Source organism: Delphinus delphis, chromosome 11 (assembly GCF_949987515.2).
Source record: "Delphinus delphis chromosome 11, mDelDel1.2, whole genome shotgun sequence".
NCBI classification, from domain to species: domain Eukaryota; kingdom Metazoa; phylum Chordata; class Mammalia; order Artiodactyla; family Delphinidae; genus Delphinus; species Delphinus delphis.
Genome location: NC_082693.1, coordinates 81,147,344 through 81,160,310, shown reverse-complemented (window position 1 = coordinate 81,160,310; position 12,967 = coordinate 81,147,344). Strand labels below are relative to the sequence as shown.

Genomic DNA, 12,967 nt, shown 5'->3' with positions numbered 1-12,967 from the left:
TCCTTCTCAAACTCTTCCAAAACATTGCAGAGGAAGGAACACTCCCAAACTCATTCTATGAGGCCACCATCACCCTGATACCAAAACCAAACAAAGATACTACAAAAAAAGAAAATTACAGACCAATATCACTGAGGAATATAGATGCAAAAATCCTCAACAAAATACTAGCAAACAGAATCCAACAACACATTAAAAGGATCATACACCATGATCAAGTGTGATTTATCCGGGGATGCAAGGATTCTTCAATATACACAAATCAATCAATGTGATACACCATATTAACAAATTGAAGAAGAAAAACCATATGATCACCTCAATAGATGCAGAAAAAGCTTTTGACAAAATTCTACACCCATTTATGGTAAAAACTCTCCAGAGAGTGGGCATAGAGGGACCCTACCTCAACATAATAAATGCCATATACGACAAACCCACAGCAAACATCATTCTCAATGGTGAAAAACTGAAAGCATTTCCTCTAAGATCAGGAACAAGACAAGGATGTCCACTCTCACCCCTGTTATTTAACATAGTTTTGGAAGTTCTAGCCATGGCAATCAGAGAAGAAAAAGAAATAAAAGGAATACAAATTGGAAAAGAAGAAGTAAAACTGTCACTGTTTGCATATGACATGATACCATACATAGAGAATCCTAAAGATGCCACCAAGAAACTACTAGAGCTAATCAATGAATTTGGTGAAGTTGCAGGATACAAAATTAATGCACAGAAACCTCTTGCATTCCTATGTACTAATGATGAAAAATCTGAAAGAGAAATTAAGGAAACACTCCGATTTGCCATTGCAAGAAAAAGAATAAAATACCTAGGAATAAACCTATCTAGGGAGACAAAAGACCTGTATGCAGAAAACTATAAGATACTGATGAAAGAAATTAAAGATGATACCAACAGATGGAGAGATATACCATGTTCTTGGATTGGAAGATTCAATATTGTGAAAATGACTCTACTACCCAAAGCAATCTACAGATTCAATGCAATTCCTATCAAATTACCAATGGCATATTTACAGAACTAGAACAAAACATCTTAAAATTTGTATGGAGACACAAAAGACCCCGAATAGCCAAAGCAGTCTTGAGGGGAAAAAATGGAGCTGGAGGAATCAGACTCCCTGACTTCAGACTATATTATGTAGCTACAGTAATCAAGACAATATGCTACTGGCACAAAAACAGAAACACAGATCAATGGAACAAGATAGAAAGCCCAGAGATAAACCCATGCACCTATGGTCAACTAATCTATGACAAAGGAGGCAAGGATATACAATGTAGAAAAGACAGTCTCTTCAATAAATGGTGCTGGAAAAACTGGACAGCTGCATGTAAAAGAATGAAATTAGAACACTCCCTAACACCATACTCAAAAATAAACTCAAAATGGATTAGAGACCTAAATGTAAGGCCTGACAGTATCAAACTCTCAGAGGAAAACATGGGAATGACACGCTTTGACATAAATCACAGCAATATCTTTTTTGATCCACCTCCTAGAGTAATGGAAATAAAAAGAAAAATAAACAAATGGGACCTAATGAAACTTCAAAGCTTTTGCACAGCAATGGAAACCATAAACAAGATGAAGAGACAACCCTCAGAATGGGAGAAAATATTTGCAAACGAATCAATGCACAAAGGATTAATCTCTGAAATATATAAACAGCTCATGTAGCTCAATATTAAAAAAACAAACAACCCAGTCCAAAAATGGGCAGAAGACCTAAATAGACATTTCTCCAAAAAAGACATACAGATGGCCAAGAAACACATGAAAAGCTGCTCAACGTCACTAATTATTAGAGAAATGCAAATCAAAACTGCAATGAGGTATCACCTCACACCAGTCAGAATGGGCATCACGAGAAAATCTACAAACAATAAATGCTGGAGAGGGTGTGGAGAAAAGGGTATCCTCTTGCACTGTTGGTGGGAATGTAAATTGATACAGCCACTATGGAGAACAGTATGGAGGTTCCTTAAAAAGCTAAAAATAGAACTACCATACCACCCAGCAATCCCATTACTGGGCATATACCCAGATAAAACCGTAATTCAAAAAGACACATACACCCCAATGTTCACTGCAGCACTATTTAAAATAGCCAGGCCATGGAAGCAACCTAGATGCCCATCGACAGATGAATGGATAAAGGAGATGTGGTACATATATACAATGGAATATTACTCAGCCATAAAAAGGAACGAAATTGGGTCATTTGTAGAGACGTGGATGGATCTAGAGACTGTCATACAGAATGAAGTAAGTCAGAAAAGGAAAAACATATATCGTATATTAACGCATATATGTGGAACCTAGACAAATGGTACAGATGAACCGGTTTGCAGGGCAGAAGTTGAGACACAGATGTAGAGAACAAACGTATGGACACCAAGGGGGGAAAGCTGTGGGGGTGGTGGGGGTGTGATGAATTTGGCGATTGGCATTGACACGTATATACTGATGTGTATAAAACTGATGACTAATAAAAAAAAAAGAAAATTTAACCATAACTTACAATTATCATTTAAAATATTTTTCTGGAATTAAATTTTCAGGTAACTGATTTTTTAAAAATATTAAATTTTTGAATGTGTAAAATATTTTTTACTTTATGGAATACCCATTCCATTATGTTATTTAATCTCCCCATTATCCCTCTAAGGGCAAACAGTTCAGTTTGCAGAAGGAAATTGAAAAGAGAGGTTTTAAGTGGCAAGGATTATCCAATTAAAGGGAAACATTTTCTTCCAACCATTCTGAATAGAACCTTGCTAAAATGCCTTAACTATGTGCACTTTCTTTTCCTATTAGACAAGGACTGTTAGTCAGCACCACACAGTAATTAGCAAAAAGTAGATGCTTAGGGCTTCCCTGGTGGCGCAGTGGTTGGGAGCCAGCCTGCCGATACAGGGGACACGGGTTCGTGCCCCGGTCCGGGAAGATCCCATGTGCCACGGAGCAGCTGGGCCCGTGAGCCATGGCCACTGAGCTTGCACGTCCAGAGCCTGTGCTCCGCAACGGGGGAGGCCACAACACTGAGAGGTCCGTGTACCACAAAAAAAAAAAAAAAAAAAACAGCAAAAAAAAGTAGATGCTTAAATATTTGATGAGTGAATCAGAGACAACACAGGCTTAATGTAGAAAATAAACATGTTTTTAAAAACAAACAAAAATGTGAGGTTATTTCCTTTGAATATTTTTATCTGCACATAGATTTTTACTTTTTATGTTTTAGCCCAAACGTTATCTCATGAACATTTTCTTATGCTATTACATATTCTTTAAAAATATGATTTAATGCCTTATCATATTTCTTTTTAAATTTAATTTTATTTACTTTTTTATACAGCAGGTTCTTATTGCCCTATCATACTTCAACCAGAGGGATCTATTAATATGTATTTATCCATATTCCAAATATTGAAAGTTTAGATCAGGAGGAAAAATACTCATGTGTTTATAAACATGGACTTTGGAGTCTGAGACAGGCTTAATCACAACTTAGTAGACAAATTACTTTATTTCTTTGGGACTCAATCTCTTCAACTCTAAAAGGGTAATAAGTTCACCAACTTAATACAGCTGCAAGAAGTAAATAATTCTAATCATACATGTAAAGTGTTTAGCATAGTCCCTGTATTCGAAATATAGGCATCTTAATCGATATCTCTGATTATCCCATTATTTATTCATACTCTAGGACACATAATATGAAATACTTAGTCTCTTGGTATATTGCAAAATTGTTTACCAGAAAAGTTATTTCAAATTATACTCTGACCAGCAGCAAATAAGAGTGTCCATATCACAAATCTGCAACACCTTTTGAAAAAATTCTATTAATTTGGATTGTAAGAGTAGTATTTTAATTTGCATTTTCTGTACTAGAATGTGCCATGAGGAAGAGGAATTCTTTTCTGTTTTGCATCCCAAGCTCCTAAATAAATGCTCAATAAATATCGCAATTGAATCTGTGATTACTACAGATGTTTAACACTTTTTATGTCTGAGAATTATCCATTTTATAACCTTTGACAGCATGTAATTCTCCAATGATTATCTATTTGTGCCACTGACCATCTGTATTCTGAAAATTATCTAACCATTTTATACTGGGGTAGTGTTTTTCTATGGATTGATAAGAGCTCTTAATATATTAAAGAAAACAACCCTGTGTCATATTTCTTTTAGGTTTATTTCTCAGGATTGTTTACTTTAGTTTTGCTTACAAAGGCTTTTGATGTACATAAGGTTTAAAATTTTTACATAGTTAAAAAACAAAAGCTGGCAAAATCTATCCTGTCCTTAAGTCAGTTGTTTTCAGACTAAACAGAGACAAAAGAGGGGCTAAGGGTGCTGGTAATATTCTGCTTGAACTGTGTTCTGGTTACATGAGTGTATTCACTTTTTGAAAATTCACTCAGTTGTACACTCACGGTCTTAAACTTCTTCTTATATATGTTTTACTTCAATAAAAAGTTTATTTTAAAAAGAAGTTGTAAGAAAATACACCCTTTGTTACTTCTTCCACTTTTTTTATTTTAATAAATTTATTTATTTTTGGCTGCATTGGGTCTTTGTTGCTGAGCGTGGGCTTTCTCTAGTTGCGGCGAGCGGGGGCTACTCTTCATTGCAGTGCGTGGGCTTCTCATTGCAGTAGTTTCTCTTGTTGCACAGCATGGGCTCTAGGAGTGCAGGGTTTAATAGTTGTGGCATGTAAGCTCAGTAGTTGTGGCTTACGGGCTCTAGAGCGCAGGCTCAGTAGTTGTGGTGCACAGGCTTAGTTGCTCTGCGGCATGTGGGATCTTCCCGGACCAGGGCTCGAACCCGTGTCCCCTGCCTTGGCAGGCACCACCAGGGAAGCCCTCTTCCACTGTTTTTATGCTTAGCAACTCAGTTAAATATTTCTTGTGGTTTTATTTTTATATTTAAGTCTTACAACCATCTGAACTTCAGTGTATAAGGCAAAGTAAAATCTTAATTTTTCTCCAAACAGGGAACTTTACCTGTATCTTTTCTTGAACAGTTACTCCCCTCCTCATTGGTTTCTGATGCTTTGTTTAATATGTAATTACTTTTTTTTTAACATATAATGTTTGATTTAGGATTAACAATTCAGTGTCACTGATCTGTCAGTTAATTCTTTTTTTAAAAAAAAAAATTTATTTATTTAATTTGGTTGCACTGGGTCTTAGTTGCAGCATGTGGGATCCTAAGTTGCGGCATGCGAACTCTTAGTTGTGGCATGCACGTGGGACCTCATTCCCTGACCAGGGATCGAACCCAGACCCCCTTCATTGGGAGCACAGAGTCTTAACCACTGCACCACCGGGAAGTCCCTGTCAGTTAATTCTTATACAAGTGTCACCTTAATTTAATTATTAGTTTTAATTTTTTTAATCATCTACTAGAGAAGTCTCTTTTCATTATCATTCTTTTTCATCAGTATTTCTAGTTGTTCCTGCCAGCTTCTTCTCTTCAAGTTGGACTTCAACAGCCTTGCTTTTAAAAACATATGAATTTTTTTTCATTCAGTGTTTCATTCAGAAGGACTAAGTATATAGGCTTCGGACTGAAACTGCGTGGGTCTTGGTTAATGTCCTCATCTGTATCAGCCTTCCCTTACCTTTCTAATTTGCTGTTTCTGGGAAAGGGAATTAAACAACTAAACTTTTTGAAGCTGAGCCTAATTCTGTTTGGTTTCATAATGAGTAACATTCACGTAATCATAATATTGTAAATACTATTTATAAGTTTTCTATTTTTAAAATTAATCTACAATCAAGGCAAGAAGACTTAACTATAGTAAAGAGCATTATGTAAATATTATAAATTTCAATAATTAAGAAGAAATGGTATAGCAATGAAAAAAGTCAATCTCTAAAGGTTACATACTATATGATTCTGTTTCTCTAACATTCTTGAAATAATAGAACTATAGAAATGGAAAGCAGATTAGCAATTGCCAAGGTACTGGGACAAGGTGGGGGAGCAAATATAAAGTGGGAGCACATAGAAGTTCCTTTGTAATGGTGGAACAGTTCTGTATCTTGACTGTGGCGGTGTTTATGAGTCTATACATGGGATAAAAACCACACAGAACTAGAGGCGGACTAGTGCACGTAAAAAATAGTGAAAACTGAATATAATCTGTAGTCTGGTTAACAGTATTGCACCAACGTCAATTTTATCATTTTTATGTTGTACTAGTTATATAAAATGTCACTAAGGGTACACAGGGCTCTGTGTACTATTCTTGCAACTTCCTGTGTCTGTATTTCAAAATAAAAAGTTTTTTTTTTAAATGCACTAGAGATGGGTAAGACAGCTCTAAGGGGATTGTGGTGATGGATGCATATGCTAAAAACCATTGAACTGTACACTTTAAATGGGTGAATTGTATGGTATGAGAATTATATCTCAATAAAGCTGTTTAAAAAAGTAATGATACATCTGAGAGAAAGAAAAGGAGGGAAGAAAATGTAGATGCACTTATTTTCATATATAACACAGAGGGAAGCCAAGAGATACTGACAGTATCATACCAGTCAAAGTTAATGTAGCAAAAACTGAGATTTAAGAATTCTACTTATGTTTTTAAACACAATAAAACTAAAAATAATAGCATTAATAAAATTTAGGAGGCAGGAGAAGAGTTGGCACGTGATTAAGTACTAATTCTTCATCTTTTAATAGTGGACAGTCAACTAATATTGGCTAATCCAGAAACATATCAATATATTATTAAGGCTTATAGAGATTAAAAAAGAGTAAAAGATAATAAAGTTGAAATATTATGCTGTGTATGGAGTAAAACTGACAAGAGAAATGGAAAGGGAAGGCAGAGATTTATTTTCTTTTTGGATCCTTATTTCCTTATACGTATTTTTAAATTTGTTTTACGAGGTACATATACATTTGTCATTTTAAAATATTATTAAGTATTAAGCTCTCTAGAATTTGGAAATGTCTTTTTGGTGGACACTACCATTTCATATGTTAGAAAGCTTTTCAACTTGAACATCATTAGTATTTATATATGTGATATCGTCTTCTAAGCAATAATATAGAATTGCCACCTGAACTTAGAACTAAAGGTAAGGAATAATTTTAAATTACTTTAAAAAGTTCACCCCCAGCATCCCATCCTCCCAAAGAATCAAAGTTAAGTATTACCTGTAAGATATAATCTCTTTTAGATGATTGGTTAGGAGTTTTCCTCCCACATTTATCCTAAAAGGGGAGAATTCAAATTTGGTTCAGTTTATTACACATTTCATTCAGTTTTATTCTAAGAAATAAGATGAAAATTGAATGCAACTCACCGAATAATTGCTTCTTTTTTCTTTTTACTTCTACAATAAGGAACTATATGTGTAAAGGAATATCCACTATCTACAATGATACAGCATAATTCAGAAGGATTATCTCGGAAATACCTATGTGCACTGAGAGCCCCAGCTATTTAAAAAAAAAAGATAAAGAAAAAATAAACACACTGAATAAGAGTATAATTAATTTAAAGCAATAAATAAAGAAAGGTAGCAAACTAAAACAAGCAGAAAGACAAAAACTTTATTTATAGGAAAAATGCTAATTTAAAATAACGTTCCTAATTCTGTCACAAGTTCTTTATAATGCTTAAACTTTAAAACATGATATTTTTGTGGAAAATGATAAAAAATTTGTGATCAACTTTTAAAGGTAAATATTCACTTCACAGTTTATAATAATTATTTTAATAGCAGATGATTTTACTGAGAATTTATTACATGCTGGGCACTATTCTAAACTCCATGAGTGTGTGTGTTTTAATCCTCACAACAATCCCATTTCACAGATGAAGAAAGTGAAGCACAGGGAAGTTAAATAATGTGCCCAAGGTCACATGATTAGAAAGTAACAGAGCTAGGATTCAAACATAGACAGTGTGACTCCAGAGCAGGGTTTCTCAACTTTGGAACTCCTGACATTTTGGGCCAGATAACTCCTTGTTGTTGGGGGTTTTACTGTGCATTGTAAGATGTTTAGCAGCATCTGTGTCCTCTACACATTAGATGCCAGTAGCACCCTCCCAGTTGTGACAACGAAAAATGTCTCCAGACTTTGTCAAATGTCCCCAGGAGCAAAATCACCCTTGGTTGAGAACACTGTTTAGAGATTATGCTCCTAACCATTACAGTATACTGTTGCTTATACAGACTTAAATTCTACAAGCTAAATATGTGAATACTTTCTTTGTACAGTCATGTAATGTGATTCTAGCCTTTAATAAACTTACTTCTAAATAATATTTACAGATTATTTTCCCTCATATTGGCAGCCTGAGCTATTAACATTATTTCAAACAATAATAATAACAATAGCAGACACATCAGTGACAGAAAAGACAACTAACTCAGAAACAATAATCTTTCAGAGATTAGAAATGTGGCTAGTAAATTCATTAGGGAGAAATATCATATCAGTAAAAAGATAAAGTGAGAGAAGTCTGACTAGGTAATCTCTAAGGGTCCATCTAGTTCTTAAATTCCAGGTTTTATTTCCTTCAAATCAAAAAGAATGTCACCCAATATTCTTGGACCTTAAGTGTTTCTTTACTCTATTCATATTCATATTCACATAACTCAATTTCAATAAAAACTTTAACTCACCATTTACTCTTAATACTGCTTGAAACTGGTATTCTTCAAATAAGATTTCATTCATTGACTCTTGAATTGAAGTGAAGTTAAAATATGGTTCTGTGATAATAATATTAGTGTCTAAAAAATCAACCTATGTGAGGAAAAAAATTCCCAAAGTTTTGTAACTTTGTAGTCATAATTATAAGTACTTGTTTTATATATATAAACACATTTATTTAATCCTCACAATAACCCTAGGAAACACGTCTTACTATTATTCCCTTTTAAAAGGTGAGCAAACTGAGGCACAATAGTGTTGAATGAGTTACGAAGGTCCATATAACTAGTTAGTGACATACCTAGGATTTGAACTTGAGAAGTCTGGTTACAGAATACATGCACTTTAACTATCATATAATTTTAACTCTCTTAATGATAGCATTGATAAAATGGTACTGTCAAATTGTTTAAAGATAATTATGCAAAAGTAATAAATGATACAACTACAGGCACTGGGACTGTTATTTTGTTTTTAAAAGTTAAAAGGTGAGAAGCTTTAGAATATTTAACGTTTACATAATTCTCTCCCACACACTCTTAAGAAGCATTAAAATTTGAACATTTTCTCAGTATACCTAAAGTCACACTAAAGATATTAAAAGCACAAAATTTTAACATTGTATCATTCACACATTCAGATATATCAGCAAAAATATTTTATTGTGAAAAAAATTAGACAGTGAATTGGTCTAAGAATAGCAGAAATCTGAAGTAAAAATTTTAATCTTAAGTTTCATACAGACTATCTCTTCTCAACTTCAAATTCCACTTCACAGTGGAAATTCCATTCACTTGCACTTATTTGAAAATCAAAGTTAAGCACAGTAGATTAAATGACTTAAATATATATAAGAAACGTATTCAAAAATTTATAAATCTTAAGATATAAGCACAGATTTAAATTTTTCATTTGAATAAGACATGGAAATAGAAATTTGAATACATACTCCAATTTGTTACCTGATACATTTCTTTTCCAAAAAGGTAATCCCAGACTTGTCTTTGAACATCCCAATTCACCAAGTAGCCCTAAAAAATTTGTTTTATGAATTTAATTATCAACAATATTTGAACAATTTTTTAAAAATCAGATTAATATATTCTAAATCACTGATTCTTATCTCTTTATGGTCACATTCACCAGTCTAATGATGTTTGAATTTGAAACCTATTATATTGGTATGTTTTTCTCCTTTTAGAAATTCAAAATATTACAAATTAACAATAACCAAAATATCAAGGGTTCAAAAGACACACCAATATGTAGAGATGCCTCTCTATACTCTTTTTCTTTAATGTGTTCGTTTCATTTAGCTTTAACATAAACAAGTAAAATTCAGTACCCACAATCAGTAACTAAATCATGGTCATTTATTTTTATTTTTATTTATTGAAGTATAGTTGATTTTTTTCATTGAAGTATAATTAATCATGGTCAATTTTTTAACATGACAATTTAAATTCAACTTTTGGTTTTAATAAGATCTTAATTAAAATAACTTTTTCTCAGAGATTCAAAAATATTTTCATACATACAAAATCTTAAATATACATTCCAAATTATCCTTCAGTTTAGGTCTTTAATGCTAGAAATGACATACAGTTGAATTACCTTTTGAAAAGGAAGAATATAAAAGAGTCCAGAAGGATCCTTTATTTCATCTATCTGGTTGGCAGTAAAAGTTTTAAGACGTGCCGTTTTTGACCTGAACTGACAGTTAGGAATAACTCTATAAACAAAGAAACAAATAATGTAATTATTCCCTAAATACTTAGTTCCTAAAAATACATTTACCTAACCACCACCCTTGGTGTCAAAAAATATCCAAAACCAGTGTTTCTCATTCTGTCTTCAAAAAATTTTTACATGCCTTTTTTTTTTTTTAAGGTTCTAGTATATACCAGTTCTGTACTGGACCCATTATCTTTCTCAAATAATCTTCAGGACACCCTTATGGGTGGGTATTGGTTCTGCCACTGCACAGAGGTGAAGAGGGGCTGAGGTAAATAAAGTTCCTGGAAAATTCTTAATACCATTCTGGTAAGAAAAAAAAAAAAAATCCAAGTTCAAAATTCTGACCATAAAATTAAGTTTCCATGGAGTCAAAGATTTTCAATCAGCAAGATGCTATAAGGTACAGATGTAGGAAGTAGTTTTAAATATAGTTGCTGCGCACCATGGGTTTACAATCTGGTTAGGAAGACAAACTAGAACCATTATCCATCATACATGTGTACACATGTATGTGTGTGTATGCGTGTGTGTGTGCATATATATGCACACACATACAGAGAAAGGGATAAAGTGAAGGGGAACATAATTTGTCACCCCAAAACATTCCACTTTGGTATAAGGATTATTTTGCGCTAAAGGCGATTAAAATCCTTGCATTAATTGGGATAATACTGTAAAAATGTTTTATACCTGATTATTTCACTTACTATGCTGTCATTTTCTCTATGTTTAAATAGTCTTCAAGGACATAAAAACAATATATTTTAAAATTTATTTATTTTATTTATTTTTGGTTGCATTAAGTCTTCATTGTTGCACACAGGCTTTCTCTAGTTGTGGCGATTGGGGGCTACTCTCTTCGTTGTAGAGCACAGGCTCTAGGCGTGCGGGCTTCAGTAGTTGTGGCACACGGGCTTAGTAGTTGTGGCCCACCGGCTGAGTTGCTCCGCAGCATGTGGGACCTTCCCAGACCAGGTCTCAAACCCATGTCCCCTGCATTGGCAGGCGAATTCTTAACCACTGCGCCACCAGTGAAGCCCAAGGACATAATTTTAAAACCTGCCTTGTAGTCAATCTTGGCTGTATTACAATTTTAGTCAATTTACTGTTCTTGAATATTTAGCTTGCTTCTCCCTACACCTTTGTGTCACCATACACAATGTCTATACATGATAATAGAGTATTCCGCACTCTTATCAAGACTTCTAAATTATTCCTTAAGTAACTGATAATAGAACTGCTGTCAAAGGATGAGAACAATGATACACATTGCCAAAATAAGACTGTAACAATATTCATTCCTACGCAGTTTGTCCTCTAAAAAAAGAAAAAGGAAAGGAGGGAGGAAGGGGAAAAGTCCCCTGTGAATACTCTAGAGCAAAAGTGTGTCTTTTAATTTGCTTAGTCTCTACTCAAACATAGTTTATGAAAGCCAGTGTAGTATTTGTTTGAGTCTGATTAACCAGGTCAGCCAATGAGCACTTAGAACGGCTAAAGTACAAAGCCTTCAAAGTCTACAGCCACTGAAACAGTGGTTTTTACACTTTTGGGGGCCATGGAACCCTTTAAGGATCTGATGAAAGCTATGATCGCGTCCCCCCAAAAATGCATATACACAAAAACGTTGCCCACGATTCCTGAGGGTTCATGAACTTTGTGTACGGACCCCTCTTTCGGGAACCGCTTCCTTAGAAGCCTATTTTCCTGTACTATTTCCTGTTACGAAACGAAACACGTCCCACTTCCGGGGCCACGTAGCCCAAAGTTAGTAACCATGTCTCACTTCAAAGCATTCAAACTACCCAACTCCAACCAGAGCATCCCTCTGCCTGAGGGCCGTGCGGGGGCGTTTCCAGTTTACAGACGTCCCAAGATGAAGCGTAATATACGTAACTACTAGGCATATATGCTTTGTCCCTCGGAGGAAGCGAACACTTACGAGACATTTTCATGGCTGTAACCGATTTTGGCGTTGTAGGCTCCGTTATCCAGCACTAAGGTCGTCATTTTAGTACTAACCGCAGTTGCTTTCTTTTCCCGACCCTTCTGCTCACGCTTTTTCCGGCACTCTATGGTGGCACCCACGGAGCGTAAGGGCGCTTCCGCTCTCCCTTAGCAACTGAGGACGCCGGAAGGCAGAGATTGCACTGCAGCCCAGCCTGCCAGCAAGAGTCGTAATGTGCTTCCTGTCTCAACCCGTTTACGTTTTGGCCAGGTCCAATAAGAGAGAAAACGCTGTTTTTTTTCGCCCAATGTGTGATTGTTCTTTACTTTTGCAGATTGAGTCGCTCTTGGGAGTTTCTTCTAACCCCTATAACGAACCATCTTTGTGGGGGGTTGGGGGGGAAGGTTGTGGGTGTGTGTGTGTTCGAATAGTATTGTTCAGACAGTAACGTCTTTTGAAGAATAAATTGCAAAGCCATACGCAGCACGGAATTGGATATGAAGACTCTTCAGCTTTATTGCCCACCACTGCCATTCTGACTGTTGGATCCAACCACCCTGTTACAAA

General features: G+C 34.9%; 1 protein-coding gene across 1 annotated transcript in view; it reads right to left on the bottom strand.

Moving 5' to 3' along the window:
* Positions 1 to 12,543, bottom strand: part of ACTR6 (actin related protein 6) — a 32,164-nt gene extending 19,621 nt beyond the window's left edge. Inside the window, exons 1-6 of the mRNA XM_060025450.1 lie at positions 12,395 to 12,543; positions 10,333 to 10,450; positions 9,681 to 9,749; positions 8,688 to 8,811; positions 7,359 to 7,494; positions 7,210 to 7,266 (exon numbers count right to left, since the gene is read on the bottom strand). Coding sequence (XP_059881433.1) covers positions 7,210 to 7,266; positions 7,359 to 7,494; positions 8,688 to 8,811; positions 9,681 to 9,749; positions 10,333 to 10,450; positions 12,395 to 12,462 — 572 coding nt within the window. The 5' untranslated portion in view covers positions 12,463 to 12,543. The remainder of the gene's footprint in view (positions 1 to 7,209; positions 7,267 to 7,358; positions 7,495 to 8,687; positions 8,812 to 9,680; positions 9,750 to 10,332; positions 10,451 to 12,394) is intronic.
* Between the last annotated feature and the right edge of the window lie 424 nt (positions 12,544 to 12,967).